The sequence below is a fragment of the Trachurus trachurus genome, assembly GCF_905171665.1.
Source record: "Trachurus trachurus genome assembly, chromosome: 16".
NCBI lineage: Eukaryota > Metazoa > Chordata > Actinopteri > Carangiformes > Carangidae > Trachurus > Trachurus trachurus.
The window spans coordinates 33,545,586-33,566,255 of NC_139902.1; the positions used below are offsets into that span (position 1 = coordinate 33,545,586).

General features: G+C 41.5%; 1 protein-coding gene across 1 annotated transcript in view; it reads left to right on the forward strand.

Moving 5' to 3' along the window:
* The window catches only part of tg (thyroglobulin), a gene marked incomplete at both ends in the record, with an annotated part of 74,702 nt that overhangs the window by 53,096 nt on the left and 936 nt on the right, over positions 1-20,670 (forward strand). Inside the window, one exon of the mRNA XM_083990393.1 lies at positions 20,326-20,507. Coding sequence (XP_083846519.1) covers positions 20,326-20,507 — 182 coding nt within the window. The remainder of the gene's footprint in view (positions 1-20,325; positions 20,508-20,670) is intronic.

A 20,670-nucleotide genomic window follows, 5' to 3' on the forward strand; every position in this document is an offset into this window, starting at 1 on the left:
GACGAGCCTTTAAATCAACATTGTCTTCATCCTCAGTAACGTCAGAGTGTAAGAAGGAAACAGGAGCTGATGTTGGTCAAACAGTGGCTGTTGTTGATACTCCAGGTCTGTTTGACACAAAAAAACAAATGAATGAGGTGATAACAGAAGTCGGTAGAGCCGTCAACTTTGCTGCTCCTGGTCCTCATGTGTTCCTCATCGTGATCCAACCAGGCAGATTCACTGAAGAAGAAGAAGAAACAGTGAAGATCCTTCAGGAGATGTTTGGAAAAGCAGCAAGAAAGTACAGCATGGTCCTGTTCACCCATGGAGACGAGATAGAGAGGGAATACACCACCATAGAAACAGTGATCAGTGAGAGTAAACCTCTCCGTGACTTCATCAGCCAGTGTGGTGGAGGATACCACGTGTTCAACAACATAAACACAGAGAATGGAGTCCAAGTCACTGAGCTGCTGAAGAAGATCAACAGGATGGTTCAGATGAATGGAGGAAGATGCTTCCCCAATGAGATGTTCCAAGCTGCTGAGAGCGCCATCATAAAAGCAATGAAATGTCTACTGGCAAAAAATCCATTTATGGCTCCTAAGGAAGCAAGAAAAAGGGCAGAGGAAGACAATCCATTCAGTGCTTTAGGATTCGGTGCTGCTGGGGCTGTTGGTGGAGCTGTTGTTGGAACTGCAGCTGTTGTTGCCGGAGGTGTTGCTGCTGGAGCTGAGGCTGGAGCTGTACTAGGAAGTGCAGCAGGTCCAGCGGGAGCTGGAGTGGGAGCTGTAGCGGGAGCTGTAGTGGGAGTTGCAGCAGCATTAAAAAAATACAAGGGCTGTTCCATACAGTGATATTTAATGTCAAACAACCATTATATCATGTTCACAACTGGACAGTTTAATCTTTTTTTTTATCACTTGTTCTGGTTTTCATTGATTATGGACATTTTCATCATCATATCATTCATTATGTCATTAATATCCTCTGTAATTGATTCTGCTATAATATTCTTATTCTGCTATAATATTCTTTACCTTTGTACACTGGAGCGCTGTGAAGAAAGAATTTCCCACAAGGGATTAATAAAGTACATTCTATTCCAGGGGTGCCAAACTCAAATACGCAGCGGGCCAGAATTTAAAAAATGGTACAAGGTGAGGGTCACATGGTTGTTTATTGAGAACTTATTCAAATTACCTTTTTGCACATATTGAACCTAAAACTAATAAAGCTTGTAAGTTATTGCATATAAAACAACAATAATCATTAAATAAATAAATACAAAAATCAGTTGCATTCATTTCTAATGGCTCTATCTGCAGCTTTCCATAGTCATTTCTAATTAGGGATGCACATGATTAACCATTAACCAATATCAAGAACTTTGATTAATATCGATTAATATTTTTTTAACTTCTATGTGTGAACTTATGGGGGCTTGACGACACATGCAGACTTAGACATATGTGACAGTTATGCAGCGCAGTCCAGTGACAGACGGTCAGACGACAAACGTAAAGGGACGTCTGCATGTGCATCACCTGTAACAACGGTGCTGCTAAAAAAAAAAAAAAAAAAAAAAGTACGGTATACTGTGTTCTCCAGCGTTCCCCAGTGTTGACCTGCAGCTCCACAGAGGAGCTGTCGGAGGAACTCTGCTGTTCGGCTGCACTCGCGCTGTGTGCTGTTTGCTGTGTGTTTCACAATGGCAAGAAAAAAAAGCACATTGTTGATCACCCTCTCAATTGACAACAGAGGATCAGGTTGCTGGTGCTGATGAACAAGTGGGACAAGGATTCGCGCTCGCGGCCCCCTGATAGATGTGCAATGGCAGTGCATTGTGGGATTTGTAGTTTTAGTGGTATGTGCAACATACCGCCAGGCCATAATTAGATATTATCATAATTGTGTCCAAAGATAATTGGACATAATTAAGCACTCGCGGGCCACATAAAATGACGTGACGGGCCCCATCTGGCCCGGGGGCCTTGGGTTTGACACATGTCTTCTATTCTATTCTATTCTATTCTATTCTATTCTATTCTATTCTATTCAGAGCTGTAACAGACTGACTGTAGCAGTCTGATGGATCAAACATGTGATGTATCTGTGTTCAACGTGTTAATAAACACAAATGTTTAAAACCAGTTGTCTCTCCGGTTAAACATGTTAATAAAAACAAATGTTTACAACCAGCTGTGTCTCCAGAACCTAATTGTTCAACACATGGAAACATGAGACAGGAACATGTTGTAGTGTCTCTCTGATGTGTTGACAGCTCTGAGTCCTGGAGCTCAGGTGTTTCCTCTCTGTCTCCAGCCTAATGACCTGTGTTGTTTCCAGGGTGTAGCTCTGACCTGAGGGTGGTGCTGGTGGGTCGGAGGGGAGTAGGGAAGAGCTCAGCAGGAAACACCATACTGAATCAGGAGAGAGTGGGGAAGAGCTCAGCAGGAAACACCATACTGAAGAGCAAGGCGTTCGACTGTAGGCTCAGTGCTTCACCTGTGACACTGAGCTGTGAGAAGAGAGGAGGTGAGGTTGGTGGTCGTAGAGTCTCTGTGGTGGACACCCCCGGTCTCTCCAGCTCTGAGCTGGACCAGGACCAGGTGAAGGCTCAGCTGGAGGAAGCTCTGAAGCTGAGCTCTCCAGGTCCTCATGTCTTCCTCCTCACCATCCAGCTGGGAAGATTCACTGAACAGGAGCAGAAAGGTCTGGAAGCTCTGGAGAACATGCTGAGTCCTGATGTCTCTAAACACACCATGGTGCTGTTCACCTACGGAGACAAACTGGAAGAGAACGGCATCGACCTGGACCAGTTCATCAGTAAAGACAAGAACCTGCAAAAGCTTCTGAAGAAGTGTAGTGGTCAGTACCAGGTGTTCAACAACAGAAAGATGGAGGACAGAGATCAGGTCCAACAGCTGCTGGACAAGATAGATTCAGTCTCTGAGGGAGGATGTCAGGTTTATGAAAAGAAAACACCTCAGCCAGTGAGTCTGAAGACCAGAGCTAAAAGGATGATTTACCAAAGTTACAGATGGACATTTAACAGCATCAGTTACAAAAAACTGATTGCAATTCTGGGTCTGGTTTGGATTCTGAATGAGATTAGGAAATCTTCATTTGGATCTAGAGACAGATCAGAGTTAGCTGAGGGGAAAATAAATACATCTGTTGGGATCTGATCATGTCTGTGTAAATTCTCATTTGTCCAGGTCAAAGGCATCAATTGAATCAAGATGACTGGACTTAGTTTTTTGTCTTGAAGATGTTTTGCAGTTTATCCAAGTGGGTTCATCAGTTAGTGTAGACTAGACCGGCTAGTCTGGTTTAGAGATCATATCGTACCTACCCACCATTTTGAATAAATCTGCTACAAATGTAATCGATCACTAATCCTACAATAATATTCATGTGGTCATAGACCTACACAGACATGTTGAGGGGCTCTGACTATAACCTGAAAACCAGACAACCTCCATCCAATCAGCATCAACCTGATGTAAAATGTGGTTGTTTAAATGTTTCAGTTGTTTCAACGTCTGAAGATGAATAAAAGTTTGAAAATGACTGGGTCTAAGTTCTTCTAGAGCTCAGATGATGAAGCTCCTAGTTGACGAGGAGTGTAACTATGGAAACAAGGGGTGTGGTTGGGGTTGGGAGGGCTACTTTAAAAGTCTAATACAAGTACAAGTTACCTGTTAAAAAATGTAATCAGAAACTTACTCTCAGTATCACAAAATTAAAGTAATGTACCCGATTACTTTTGGATTACCTCAATACATAACATGCAGATCAAGAGTGTCATACAGCCAGCATTCATCAGTCTATGTAGACTAGATCACTCCAAACAGGAAGTCAAACACACTGAGCATCCGGTAAATTTCAAACAAAACACAATGGGTAAAGTCTAGATTTCATACAAAATCATTGCTTTAGTCAACATTAGTAACAGAACATAACAGGATGTGGATTTGAACATAACAGGATACAGTTAATGTAAATTTGTATTTGTATTTGTTGAGGGAAAAAGGTATTTGTATTTGTATTCAAATAAAATTCAAAGTAGGTGTAAAAATACTTTTTTTTTTAGTTACCCTTCTAATGGGCTTTATGCACAGCTCCACTACTTCCTGAAATAAGCCAGCTCATTTATTTCCTGTTTTACATTATTGGACCAACTGATTAATCCAGGTGTGCCTGACCATTGTTGTGAGGTCAGACACACCTGGATTAAGCTTGGTCCAATAATGTAAGACAGGAAATAAATGAGCTGTCTTATTTCAGGAAGTAGTGGAGCTGTGCATAAAGCCCATTCAGGATAAGTAAGTGTAAAAATAAGTATTATTTAAATAGCCATTATAATAATTATAGATGTAATGCAATATTGGTTGATGTTCATAAATCCAGCAATAAACGTGTAAGGAGGAACATCATTGAAAAGAAAATAACATTCTAACAGCAGACATTACCTCATTAATGCTTAAACCAACAACTAATAAATAGCTACCATTGTGAACATTGTGAACATTATGAACCCCACCACCCATCCTTGTTGGAGGACGCTGAACAGACAGAATATAGAGTAGAGTGAACTTTACTGATCCAGAAAGGAAATTCCAACATGGAGCTGAGTTAAGGTGGAAATCCTGCGGAGTTCTAGCTAACTTCTGAAGAGGCAGAATAAAAGGGGATCATCCCTATGTTCCCCTCTGTGTCCAGACTGGGGGACATAGAACCCTTTTTTAGAAAAAGGGTCCTATGTTCCCCACTTTTCCCCAAAAGGACCCGGGGAACATGCAATTTTTGTACCCATATACCTGGAAGTGGAGTTGGAGGTGACTTGGCATATTTTGCCTATTTTTGAGTGAGAAGTTGAGTTGTGACTTTGAGTGAGAAGTGTAGGCTAATTGTCCCATTGGTTGGGTTTAGGCAATGAAGAAAGGAGTTGGTTAAGTTTAGTAAAAAGACCAGGTAGAGGCTAGACAGGCCAGATAGATAGAGTCCAGATAACTAGAGAGAGTCCATCGACCTATGTGTCTGGGCCCCTTTTAAAAGCTCTTGAGCTCTTGGTGACTTCAACACAGTAATAGACCCATCAGTAGATAGATCCAACACTCCCAGCATCAAACGCACCTGGCAATCCACAGAAACAATAATCCAGTTCATGAGAGATTTTGGTCTTGGCGATAGTTGGCGTCTACAACATCCTACTACAAGAGACTATACTTTTTTTTCACCAGTCCATCACTCATACTCACGCATCGATTTCTTCCTCACCAGTAACTCAATCATCCCAAATATTTCTGATCACCTGATCCACCCCATCATCATCAGTGACCATGCCCCTGTATCATTTAACTGGCACCCACCTAGTCCACACAAACCAGTCACCAGATGGCGCTTTAACATATCCCTCCTGAAAGACCCTGAATTTATCAACCTTATCAAAAGGGAGTGGGCATCCTTCCTGGAGACGAACGATTCCCCAGAGTCATCACCAACCCTTATATGGGAAACAGGTAAAGCTGTACTAAGAGGACTAATCATCTCTCACTCTGCTTATAAGAAAAAGAAAGAAACCATACAAGAATTAGAATTAAAACAAAACATTAAACAACTTGAAACCATCAATGCCACTAATCCATCTGAAGAAAATGAGAAGAAATTAAGACAATATAAATTACAAATAAATGAAATCTTGAACAAGAAAACAAACTTTGTAATCAGTAGACTCCGGCAAGAAAACTTTCATCACAACAACAAATCTGGCAAATACCTGGCAAATCAAATAAAACGAAATAGGGAAAAATCAGCAATCACCACTATCATCAACTCAGCAGGGAAGCCAACAAATTCACCGGATGAAATAAATCAAACATTCAGAGATTTTTATATCAACCTGTACTCCTCAGACAATGTCGCAAAGGAAGATGACATCAGTTCCTTTCTTTCCAACCTAGATATACCCCAACTCTCCAAAGAACAAAAACAGATATTAGACACTCCCCTAACAAGTGAAGAAATCCACTCCGCCCTCGATAGAATGCCCAATAATAAAGCACCGGGTCCTGATGGCTTCCCTGCTGAATTTTATAAACATTTCTGGTCCACCTTAGCCCCACTTTTCCACAGAATGATAACTGAAACTCAGCAAAACTCCAAATTTTCACCTAACATGAATACAGCATCAATCATACTTCTCCTCAAACCCAATAAAGACCCCACACTGCCCTCAAGCTACCGCCCCATCTCACTCCTTAATGTTGATATAAAAATCATTAGTAAAGCACTCTCCCATAGATTAGAAGAAATAATTCCATCCATTATTCACCCGGACCAAACAGGATTTATCAAAGGAAGGAATTCATTTAACAACACACGCAGACTCTTCAATCTAATGCACCATTCTGCCTCACCTCACCATAAAACCATTATAGCTACCTTAGATGCAGAGAAAGCCTTCGACAGAGTAAACTGGTCATTCCTCATCAAAACCCTCCATAGATTTGGCTTTGGGGAATCGTTCATTAACTGGGTCAAAACACTGTACACTTCACCTACAGCCACAGTCATCACTAACGGACACACTTCACAAAACTTCACACTGCACAGGGGGACCAGACAAGGATGCCCACTCTCCCCCCTTTTGTTCACCATTTTCATAGAACCCTTAGCAGCAGCAATTCGCCAAAACCCCCTCATAACTGGAATCCAAACGCCCAATATGCACCATAAAATCAGTCTTTATGCAGATGATATATTACTCTTTATTCAGAATCCGCAACCATCACTACAAGAAGTAATCAAAGTCATCAACTCATTTTCTTATATCTCAGACTATTCTATTAATTGGAACAAATCCTCCATACTCCCACTAAACTCCAACAGTGAGGATGTGGCAGCCCATACATTACCCATTCCCTTCTGCACAAGTCACATCACCTATCTAGGGATCCACATTTCCCCCAGGCTGTCAGAGTTGATTAATCTTAATTTCACTCCTCTACTCAAAACAATAAACGATGACCTCCAGCGATGGATGAACCTCCCACTATCCATATTAGGCAGAATAGCAACAGTTAAAATGACAATTCTACCCAAAATTAACTACCTCCTCTCAATGATCCCGACTCACCCATCTCCCACCTGGTTTAATTCCCTTGATGCATCCATCAATAAGTTTTACTGGAAAAATAAACCCCCAAGAATCAAACTGGCCACCCTTCAGAAAACAAAAATACTAGGCGGACTCAATGCACCAAATTTTCACTACTATTCACTTTCAAATCAACTCCGCTATATCTACAAATGGACTCACCCCATCCAGTCAGATAATACTTGGTTAGATATAGAACAAGCAGTTAGTAAGGACATCAAACTTTCAGATCTACCATTTCTCAGTCAGTCTGTTAAAAAACACCCCTGTTTCCAAAATCCTACAATATCATCCACTCTGACAGCCTGGTGGAAATTTCACAATATCACTAACTCCACCTTGGCACCCTCACTCTTCACCCCAATTTGGCACAACCCGGACTTCACCAGCAACAAACAATCACTATATTTCAGCACATGGATAGATAAAGGAATCACTCACCTCAAACACATCTTCAACAATAACACTCTGGCTCCATTTCCTCTCCTAGTTCAGAACTTCGGCATCGGGAGCCAACAATTTCTACAATATCTACAGATTTCATCATCTATTAACTCAAAAATGAAAAAAAGAAAAATAAATTTAGACCTTCCTCCTTCAACCTCTACATTCATCAACATATCCTCCTCAAAAAAACTCCTTTCAAAAATATACAAATTATTACTACAATCCGATACAACACTCTCCATACCCTCAATTAAATGGGAATCAGATCTCTCCATTGCTCCCGATGCCGACTTCTGGTCTCAAATCTGTCAAAACATTTATTTTATGACAAAAAACACCAACCTACAGCTTATACAATACAAAATTATCCATAGAGCTCATTTAACCGGACAGAAAATGCAAAAAATGGGCTTCTCTTCTGGTACCTGTTCACACTGCACACAAATCTGCACAGACACTTACATCCACGCAACCTGGCACTGCACACCTGTCCAACACTTCTGGGAAAACATTATAGACAACCTATCACAAATTATGGGCTGCCACATCCCTTTATCCCCCTCCCTCTGTTTGTTAGGTGATTTATCTGCATTAAATCTGGACAATAAACACGGTCGTTTACTTCTCGTGGCGCTAACTATCGCCAAAAAAACCATCCTCATGAACTGGAAATCACGGAAGTCCATTCATATTACACACTGGAAAAATCAGATCATTGATTATATCGCCCTGGAAAATACAAACTCCTCTGACAATAATCAGGTCACCTGGGAACCATTCATCACTTTCTTACAATCATGACCCACAAAAGATAATATTAAATCATCCACCTTAGCTGTTTTCTGCCCCTCTCTTTGCCTGGGCACCAAAATACACCACACACCATACACCTCACTAAACACCTTAATGAGGTAATTTTTTATTTATTTATTTATTTTTTGTTTTTGTTTGTTTGTTTATTTGGTGGTTCATTACAATTTTTTTATTCTATTTTCTTCTCGTTATTAGGGCCACGGGCAATCGCACCGGGCACTGGTCCCAACAGCTATGAAATAGCTGCAGGGACCAGTGCCCGGGCGAAGCCCGGGCACTACTGTTATTGTGTGGATTTTTTCTTCTTATTATTAGGGCCACGGGCAATCGCACCGGGCACTGGTCCCAACAGCTATGAAATAGCTGCAGGGACCAGTGCCCGGGCGAAGCCCGGGCACTACTGTTATTGTGTGGATTTTTTCCTAGTTATTCTCCTTCCTCTTCCGGACGATTTTCGATTCGCTACTAGTCCTGCAACTCGAAGAGGCCAAATTATATATCAAAACGTGCGGTCTGATCGGGATCGGTATGCTATTACTTTTTTCAACAGTGTACGAATTTTTCGCGACGTAAGTCGCGAAAAACTGCGCAAAATTTTGCATGTAAGTCAATGGGACGGGCGGGAAAAAAAGAGCGAAAAAGACCAATCATTGGAGTTTAACAAACGTCTACTGCTCAGGCATACTTTCACCTAGAGACTCCATTTAAACTTTAAACAGTAGACACAAGTCTTGTGTATTGTCGTATTACTCCACGTTTTGATCGGTCATATAGTTTTTGATCAATCCCTGTTCAATGACCATGATCATTTTTGGAGAAATTATGAGATTATAATGGGTGTGTATTGCACGGAATGTTCGTGTAAGAGTGCGTGACATCGTCGGTTAGAGTGGGAGAGATGCCAGAAAAACTCCAGATTTTTTCTCTTTCCAAACTCGGCCCGGCCACAATTTACACTCTACACACATAATTTTTTCAGAATTTGTAAGACAAACTTGTCCTGTCACTCATCATCTGCTCAAAATATCAGAGAGACTTACAGAATTTAAACTCTGAGCCTCTAAGTGCGGCCACGTCTGTCTCTGCTCCTCATTGAGTCCAATACAAATATTTTCTGAGAGAAGCAGAACGGCCTGATGTTTTAAAACTGCCAGCGTCGCCAAAATATTTACTGTAGAAACACCAAATCGTACCAAAATTTTCAGTAAGTCCTTAGAGCAACGTTGATCTGTGTTTTGTTCTGATAGGAGTTACCGTTTTGTCATGCTAAGCCTAAATGTGAGACCGATGCAGAGGCAGAAAATGGCTCTTTTTCTCCACGTTTCTGTCTGTCTCAGCCTGCGGGGGCCCCTATCGCCATGGTAACCACCTGGAGTTGCTGTGGTAACCAGGCCAGAGCTTGTTAACTTCATAAACAATCCACCTGGCGCTCGTTTAAATGTTTATAAACAGAGACACAGCTAAATCAGACTGACACAGGATGCAGCTACTAACTAACTATGTGTCAAGTCAGTCACACACACACACACAGACTCTAGAGCCAGCTTCATGTGATTACAGTTACACACACATCAAAACACACAGGTAACATACAAATGCGCGCGGAAGCGCGCACTCCTCTCCCACACTCTAACACACACAGGTAACTTCATGTGAGACACACACACACACACACACACACACACACACACACACACACACACACACACACACACACACACACACACACACACACACACACACACACATAATGTGATTACAGCTCCTCCATATCAGTGCTTATAGAAAGATGATCATGTGTCTGTCTGTTCAGCTCTGTCTTGACCTTAAGATCGTGGGTTTGATTCCCATGTTGACAGAGATGGCACAACCCGCAGTAGCTCCCGTGGCCCATTCAAAATTTCCCGAGAGGAAATTTTCTAGTTAGTGTGAATGCTGAAGGCATTCACACTATTGTTATTCAAATCTTTATTCTCTTTTATTAGTGTGACTGCTGAAGCAGTCACACTATTGTTCTTCTGTTTGGCCATTTTCTTCCGCCTTTTTACGGTCTTCTTCTAGTCCTTCATACTTTGTGCTATTTCAACAATTCATATATCAAAACATGCAGCTTTTTTTGAACTTTATTGGCATTACTTTTCTCTTTTTAACTATTTATACTTTTTCAAATATTTAACTTTTTAGATGTTGACAGTGTGCAGATCATTAACAGACAACAGTCTTCTTCACAACTCCACTGTAGTGTAGGGGTTAGGGTGGCTGCTTGCCAACCCTAAGGTCACTGGTTCGAATCCAAGGGAAGAACTCTTGTTATGTTATGTTGAATTCTGCTCTCCTCCCCCGCCTTCAATTGGTTACAGGTGTTTGTTATCTCCTTGATTACTCATACCAGTTTGCAGCACATCATCACATTACTATGAATGACAACAGTCTTGAAAGCAGTGTGCTCTCTGTAGCCGAGTGGCAGAGTAAAGGTTTAGTGATCATATGGTCATGGGTTAGATTCCTGCCTTAGTCATTTCACATCATTGCTTGACTTTTGATTCCAATTATTCAGCTGTCATTGGACAGTCTTTGATTCCTCATAGTATAAAGCTCATTGTATCAAAGGTTTTCTTTACCCCTCACATACTGTCTCTGTCTGTAGCCTAGTGGTTAGCTTGCTGGTCTGGAGACCTGAAGGTTTGCTGGTTCAAATCTTGCCTCAACAACAATTATAGTGAATTATTTTCCCAGTTGTCCTCTGTTGACTTCTGATAACTTGCTTCATGTTGAAACTGCTGCTCTCAGCCTGAAATTCACAGAAATTTTCATTCTAAGTCATTCAAGCTTGACTCTCAAGCTTTCTTGATGTTAACTGTGTGTGCACCGTGGCCTAGAGGCAGAGTGGAAGTCTAATGACCATGAGGTTGTGGGTTCGATTCCGACCTTGGTCAAACATTTGTATGGTGATCACTGCTTGCACTATTTGCTAATTCTGCAACAGCGTTCAGTTGCTACCAGCAGTCACACCATTTCCATTCTTGGAAATGCTTTTTCTAGTTTTTATTCTTACTACTTTCCGCCTTTTTACGGTTTTAAACTAGTCCTTCATACTTTGTGCGATTTCAACAATTCATATATCAAAACGTGCAGCTTTTTTTGAACTTTATCGGCATTACTTTTCTCTTTTTAACTATTTATACTTTTTAAAATATTTAACTTTTTCTGCAAATTTTTTCCCATAGGAATGCATTGAAAACGTCTTCAAACTTTTAAAATCTTCTTACTACTTTGAACCTCTAAAGCTTCAGCATACTTTCTCCCACAGACTCCATTTGACTTTTAAACTGTAGACAAACTTTTAATCTATTCACATATTACTCAGCTTATGGATATCTTCAACAGTTTCTGATATGTGGCCTTTTTAAAATCATTAAAATATTTGACAAAATCCAACTTTATAATGGTTGTGTATTGCGCTTAACGAGCAGGGCTTAGAGTGAGTGACATCATCGTTAGAGTGAGAGGTATCGAAAAAACATTCAGGATTTTTTCTGGATAAATTGCCAGCACGGCCACAAATTAAACTCTAGACACATGATTTCCTCACCGGTTTGTACCACACTTGTCGTCTCTCATTTGATGTGCTCAAAACAGCAGACAGACTTACAGAATTGTCTCTATGAGCCTAATTGTGCAGCTAGACCCGCTCCAGTGGCTCATCCACTTCAATATAAAAGTAGGAGCTGATTTTTTTAGAAAAGCAGAAATGTCCCCCTTTTCTACCTTGCGACCCTGAGAAAAGTTTTTGCCCTACAAACATTTAATGCACATCAATGTGCTCAGGAAGGTCTCCTTGCCCCAGTAGTCATGGCCACATTCTGATAAAAGGTACGGTTCTCTTTTACTGGGCTGTTTTGGGAAGCTGCACAGAGGTCAAATCTCTCTGCTCTGCTCTGCTCTGTGTGCAGTTGGTCCAGCTGTTGGGGCCAGCTCGTTATCAACGTCTATAAATAGAACAGTGCAGGTGCAGCCTGGCCGCTCGTTAAGATGTTTTTAAACACAGCCCCACACAGACACATGATAAACCAGACTGACAGAGGATGTCCACGCACAAACACAGGCATCACACTCACACAGACAGACACACACAGACACTCACACACAGTCACACATGCACGCATACACAAACAGACACAACACACAAACACAACACTGTTCCACACAGTCAAATGTAAGCAGTTAAAAGTCACCATGGTAACTTCTGAGGGCAGGCTGCCACACAGGTGTAATCAATCAGATCATTAGGGAGGGAGGAGTTTTGTGGCGCTTATCAACAGTTTTACTTTCTGCACATGTAGGCTACACGCAGACAGAGAGACCGTCAGACTCACACACCCAGACACACACACACACACACACACACACACACAGGTTTTCAGCTCAAATTCATCAGTCTCTCAATGATTTTATACTTTTGATGTAAACATCTCCAACAATTTATATTTTTCTCATGAATTTAAGTTCAGACGTTTAGTCTTTCCAACTCTATTAATAGTAGTATAATTACAGGTGGAGCCTAGGACATAGGATGCAGCTTTTAACATGTGTCCTATCTATCTATCTATCTATCTATCTATCTATCTATCTATCTATCTATCTATCTATCTATCTATCTATCTATCTATCTATCTATCTATCTATCTATCTATCTATCTATCTATCTATCTATCTATCTATCTATCTATACCCCTCCCTATTTTTTAACCCCTCTGTCTCCTTTCTTTCTTTCTTTCTTTCTTTCTTTCTTTCTTTCTTTCTTTCTTTCTTTCTTTCTTCTACTCCTTCATTTGTATTTTACGTAAATTTTTCTATCCTTCCCTCTCTATCCATCCATCCATCTACCTCTTTCTATCTATCATCCCCCTCTCTCTTTTTCTTCTTTCTTTCTTTCTTTCTTTCTTTCTTTCTTTCTTTCTTTCTTTCTTTCTTTCTTTCTTTCTTTCTTTCTTTCTTTCTTTCTTTCACTCCATTTCTGTCTTTTTACTTCTTTGTTTGTTTGATTGTTTCTTTCTTTCTTTCTATTCCTTTTCTCTTCCTTTGTTTTTACTCCATTTCTTTCTTTCTTTCTTTCTTTCTTTCTTTCTTTCACTCCATTTCTGTCTTTTTACTTCTTTGTTTGTTTGATTGTTTCTTTCTTTCTTTCTACTCCTTTTCTCTTCCTTTGTTTTTACTCCATTTCTTTCTTTCTTTCTTTCTTTCTTTCTTTCTTTCTTTCTTTCTTTCTTTCTTTCTTTCTTTCACTCCATTTCTGTCTTTTTACTTCTTTGTTTGTTTGATTCTTTCTTTCTTTCTTTCTGTCCTTTTTCTCTCTCTCTTGTTTCTTTCTTTCTTTCTTTCTTTCTGTCCTTTTCTTTTTTCTCTCTTGTTTCAATCTTTCTTTCTTTCTTTCTTTCTTTCTTCAGCTCATTCAGCATTGCTTTCAGCATTCACACCATTTCCATTCTTGGAAATGCTTTTTCTAGTTATTTTTCATCTTCCGGACGATTTTCGATTCGCTACTAGTCCTGCAACTCAAAGAGTTGCAGGCCAAATTATATATCAAAACGTGCGGCTTGATCGGGATCGGGGTGCAATTACTTTTCTCATCAGTTTACGAATTTTTCGCGACGTAAGTCGCGAAAAACTACGCAAAATTTTGCATGTAAGTCAATGGGACGGGCGAAAAAAAAGAGCGAAAAAGACCAATCATTGGAGTTTAACAAACGTCTACTGCTCAGGCATACTTTCACCTAGAGACTCCATTTAAACTTTAAACAGTAGACACAAGTCTTGTGTATTGTCGTATTACTCCACGTTTTGATAGGTCATATAGTTTTTGATCAATCCCTGATCAATGACCATGATCATTTTTGGAGAAATTATGAGATTATAATGGGTGTGTATTGCACGGAATGTTCGTGTCAGAGTGGGTGACATCATCGGTTAGAGTGGGAGAGATGCCAGAAAAACTCCAGATTTTTTCTCTATCCAAACTCGCACGGCCACAGTTTACACTCTACACACATAATTTTCAGAATTTTCTAGACGAGCTCTGTCCTCGATCTCTTAATCTGCTCAAAATATCAGAGTGACTTACAGAATTTAAACTCTGAGCCTCTAAGTGCGGCCACGTCTGTCTCTGCTCCTCATTGAGTCCAATACAAATATTTTCTGAGAGAAGCAGAACGGCCTGATGTTTTAAAACTGCCAGCGTCGCCAAAATATTTACTGTAGAAACACAAAATCGTACCAAAAGTTTCAGTAAGTCCTTAGAGCAACGTTGATCTGTGTTTTGTTCTGATAGGAGTTACCGTTTTCTCACCCTAAGCCTAATTGTGAGACCGGTTTAGAGGCAGAAAATGGCTCTTTTTCTCCACGTTTCTGTCTGTCTCAGCCTGCGGGGGCCCCTATCGCCGTGGTAACCTCTTTGATCCTCAGGCCAGAGCTCGTTAACTTCATAAACAATCCACCTGGCGCTCGTTTAAATGTTTATAAACACAGACACAGCTAAATCAGACTGACACAGGATGCAGCTACTAACTAACTATGTGTCAAGTCAGTCACACACACACACACAGACTCTAGAGCCAGCTTCATGTGATTACAGTCACACACACACACACACACACACACACACACACACACACACACACACACACACACACACACACACACACACACACACACACACACACACACCTTCATGTGATTAAAACACAGTTAACGTGCAACAGAATTTAAACTTAAACCATGATTTAATCTGGTTTTAAAGTTAAACCTTGTTGGTGTCAAATGCGTCAAATGCCTCTCGTGGGAGCAGCTGATAGAGTCCCCCCCAGCTGAAAGCAGCCCACCCCACCAGCCAGAGGGTCCAGGACCATAGGGACTGCAGTGGAGGAAGGCTGCCTTAACACCCTGCACAATGGCACCCAGTACACAGAAGTTAGACAGGACCAGTCAGCCCATCACCTGGTCCGTTCAACAAATCAGTTTATGCTACTGTGATTTATGTAGCCTAGTTAAATACTACAGTAATCATCATAGTGTATTGGCAGGAAAGACCATTTAAATCTGTATCAAATATCGATTAATGAATTAATCGATAATTTGCATGTTGGTCTTGGTTAAGTACCACCTTGAAAAAAAAAACAATGTTTTGTTGCTTAAGCTATTCAGTCATTCAATGGTATACTAAAATCCATGTGAAAAAAATGCTTCTCACTGTTCTCAGGTCAAATATTTATATGCGATTAAAATGCAATTAATTGCGATTAATTAATTACGAAGCCTCTAATTAATTCGATTAATTGTTTTAATTGAGTCCTGGCCCTATTACACAAGATAAACACACACACACACACACACACACACACACACACACACACACACACACACACACACACACACACACACAGTTAACCTAATGTGATTACAGCTCCTCCATATCAGTGCTTATAGAAAGATGATCATGTGTCTGTCTGATCAGCTCTGTCTTGACCTTAAGATCGTGGGTTTGATTCCAGTTGTTGACAGAGATGGTAAAATCGGCAGTAGCCGTGGCCCATTCAAAATTTCCCGAGAGGAAATTTTCTAGTTATTATTATCATTGTTATTATCATTGTTATTATTATTATTATTATTATTATTATTATTATTATTATTATTATTATTATTATTATTATTATTATTATTATATACTTATTTATATATATACTTTAAGGGAAAGGGAAAGAAAAAAAAAAAAATAATTAATGAATTTATTTCTGTTTGTTTGTTTCTCATACACACCACCACTACCGTTCTCATCATAATTAACACTACCATCTATTGCCATGTTGTCATTATTGCAGTTGCTATTCTTCTTATTATAAATTATTTCTTTTTCTCTTCCTTTCTGTTTTTTTTTTTTTTGGAGGAGGAGGGGGAAGGATAACAGACCACACTATCACTATTACTATAATAACTCCCTTTAAACTTAATCTATTAATATTAACATTACTCGGGCCCCTGCTGGGCCAAGCATGGGGGATCTTGGCCTGTCGTCTCCTTGCCCCTCCCGGCCTCCCCCCGCCTCTCTGCCCCGGACCATTCCCGGGTGGCTCATCAGCTTTTTTAACGCACATCACACTAGCTTAGGTAAAGGAAAGGGGACACTTCATAACACCCCCTTTCCCTGGTTTTAATGCACAACATACACATTTCTTAAAATAATTAATTAATTAAAAGGAAAAAAAAAATAATAATAATAATAATAATAATAGAATATGAAATTGCAGACACAGTTAGATATAGGGTAGGGTGTTGGGCCGCACGCAGTCCGGGGCACACGGGGTGGGGGTGGGGGGTTCTTGAGGTGTTGGGGGGGCGGCGGGCCGGTCCCCTGCGGGTCAGTAGGGACCCGAGGTGTACTATAAATTCTATACAATAATTTCTGGGATCCCCCTCCTCATCCATCCACTCTCCATACTGTTGTGATCCCGTTGCGTTTTTGTTTTGTTTTTTTCCTGTTTCTCTCCCCATTTATTTATTTTTATTTATTTGTTATTGTTATTTGTATTTATTTGTTTATTTTTCTACCTACCAACCTTTTCATCTCTGTCTCTTCTCATAATAGTGTTTTTGGCATATTTCGCAATTTTGTCTACCCATTTCTATGTTTATTTATTCATTTATTTTCTGTCTTTATTAAAGGCCACTAGTCATACCCCCCCCCCCCCCCCCCCCACACACACACACACACACAAACACAAAACCACAAACTGTAGTTGTTGTTATTTGCTGTTGTTTACACCTTGTTTTGTTTGTTGTCTGTCCTGTATTGTCCTGTATTGTAAAAAAAAAAAAAAAAAAAAAAAAAAAAAAAAAAAAAAAAGCTCTTGAGCTTCTCAGGGTGTCCCATTTCACGTATGAAATTACTTAATATTTTAATGATTTTAATACCTTTTCTATATATGTGAATAAAGATGATGATGATGATGATGATGATGATGATGATGATGATGATGATGATGACCAGCAACAGTGGGGAACATAGGACCCTTTTTTTTAAAAAAAGGTCCTATGTTCCCCAGTATGTATTGCAACCGGGGAACATAGGACCCTTTTTGGTAAAAACGGGGAACACAGGACCCATTTTCAAAAAGAGGGTCCTAGAACCCGGGGAACATAGGACCAGGGGAACATAGGTACGCTCCTGAATAAAAGCGTTCCCTTTATGTCTTTTCAAATTAGTTAGTTACTACAGACAAATCCCTCCACATAAAAGCTGCCACTGATCACTCGCTCTCATCAATCTTTTAAGGAAGATGCCTGTGCCCTTTATCATTTTCCATGGTCAGTGTCAAGATTAAAATTATAATCAATCAATAATCAACTCTATGTGGTGGTAAATCAGAAGTCTTAGCAGAATAAGAAACACAATAAACTCTCACAATGAAAAGAAATATATTTTCTCTTACCCAGTAGTGAAAGTTCAACTCTGTACAATAAACATCTCAGTGTTTTGTGTAACAGTCAGTCAGTGGATGCAGAATAAACAGAACAGGCATTAGCTCCTGAAATAGTGAAATTGATAACCATAACAAACAGGTGTGCAGTTACAGTGCAGTCTTCAGTGAAGTTCACAGCATCGCCCTCTGGTGGTTGGAGGTTTAAACACACGACACTGAGCCATTGATTCAGTTTGTTTTTCTCTCCTTAACATCAAACATCTGGACATATGGAGCCAGATCCCTGACATTAAAATGTGGCCTTGTAATAAAAACGTCTGCCACTGAAAGTTTTGACAGTGTAAAATAACAGACAACTATTTATTACAATGCCAAATGTTAATGTCAGTGATCTGGCTCCATCTAGTGGCCACAGCTGGATGTCGTCAGGTGAAACAGGAAACTGATTTAAACTGACTGAGCTCTGCAGCAGTGAAGTGACCACAGAGTGGAGCTCTGAGCTCACACCTGCATCAGGTGCTGTGAGGGTGAGCCAGCCTCCCCCCTCCCTCTCCTTCCTCCCCCCTTCCCTCCACCTGTGCAGGTGTATAAAGGAGCCTTTCTCTGGAGGAATCAGACTCCAGCAGCCGCTCACACTGAGATCTTTGTCACAAACCGTTGGATTTCCCTGCAGAAAGATGGAGACGCTGCTCGTTCTCTTCTTCGTCCTCGGCTTCACCGGCACAGGTAAGAAACTCTGGACTCACCTGGACTCACCTGGTCTAACCTGGACACTCTGATATTAGTTTGTTTCACTGAGGACCCAAACAGAGCAAGGTCAGAGTCTGGAGGACGGAGACGCCTGAGGACGGTTCAGGTGTAAAAACCTGATTTAGATTTAGACTTAAAACTATTGATTGATTGATTGATTGATTGATTGATTGATTGATTGATTGATTGATTGATTGATTGATTGATTGATTGATTGACTAACTAGGGGAGTTTGGTGGTGAAGTGGTTAGAGCCTAAAGCAGTGATCATAGTTGGACTGAGACAATCTGTCTTGTCTCTGCTTCTTGTCTCTCTCTGTCAAAATAAAAGCATAAAATGTACAAAAAAATACTTTTAACAGATCAGCTGATCGATTGATTAATGATCGATTGTTCAGGCTCAAAAACCAGAACCCAGAGCAGTTATTTACGTTTTTTTTAAAACCCAAACACATCCATCATATTATAGCTACAAATCATGATCAATATTCTCGATTGATCAACCTGCTGCTTTTTTAACAAACTGAACAAGCCAATCGATCGATCAGTGATCAAACCTTTACCTTCACTTCCTGTCACGTACTTTCTTCTTCCTCTTTAGTGTCTTCCACCACCACCCATGTTGCCATGACAACCTTGTCACTGTCGGTCACCGGGACAACCGACCACACCAGAGCCCCTGCGACGGTAAACAGTACCTCCACATCTGGGCCCAGTAACTCCACATCTGGACCCGGTACCTCCACATCTGGGCCCAGTAACTCCACATCTGGGCCCAGTACCTCCACATCTGGACCCAGTAACTCCACATCTGGACCCGGTACCTCCACATCTGGGCCCAGTAACTCCACATCTGGACCCGGTACCTCCACACCTGGGCCCAGTACCTCCACATCTGGACCCAGTAACTCCACATCTGGGCCCAGTAACTCCACATCTGGACCCGGTACCTCCGCATCTGGACCCGGTAACTCCACATCTGGGCCCAGTAACTCCACATCTGGACCCGGTACCTCCACATCTGGGCCCAGTAACTCCACATCTGGGCCCAGTAACTCCACATCTGGACCCGGTACCTCCGCATCTGGGCCCGGTAACTCCACATCTGGACCCGGTACCTCCACATCTGGACCCGGTACCTCCACATCTGGACCCGGTACCTCCACATCTGGGCCCGGTAACTCCACATCTGGGCCCGGTATCTCCACATCTGGGCCCGGTAACTCCACATCTGGGCCCGGTACCTCCACATCTGGACCCGGTACCTCCACACCTGGGCCCAGTACCTCCACATCTGGGCCAAGTAACTCCACATCTGGACCCGGTAACTCCACATCTGGGTCCAGTAACTCCACATCTGGATCCGGTACCTCCACATCTGGACCCGGTACCTCCACATCTGGGCCCAGTAAGGACGGGTGGAGCCTAACCCGGAACTCAGTAGAGTCCAGTAGTACTCAGTAGAGTCCAGTAAGATCTAGTAGAACTCAGTAGAGCTCAGTAGAACTCAGTAAAGTCCAGTGGAGCTCAGTAGAGCTAAGTAGAGTGCAGTAGAGCTCAGTAAAGTCCAGTAGAACTCAGTAGAGCTCAGTAGAACTCAGTAGAGTCCAGTTAAAGGGGGAGGAGTCTGGCCCAGGGAGGTTTGTGACGCCACCATGTGAAATGATGAAGTTCATTTGTCGTGTTTTTTCCTCAGGAGCCCGAACCCGTCCCGTGTGTGGGAGGAGTCAGTTCTGCCGCGCTGGCAGCCGGTCCGGGCCTCCGAGGCCCCGCCCACCTACCTGCAGCTAAGCCCCGCCCTCGTCCACCAGCAGGGCCTGAGTCAGAGACCCTGTTCCTTCTGGAGACACCTGGCCCCGACACTGACCGCTCTGACAGGTGAGACGGACTGGACTCTACTGGACTTTACTGGACTCTACTGGACCCTATTAGACCCTACTGGACCCTACTAGACCCTACTGGACTCTACCGGACCCTATTAGACCCTACTGGACCCTACTGTACTCTATTAGACCCTACTGGACTCCACTGGACCCTACTG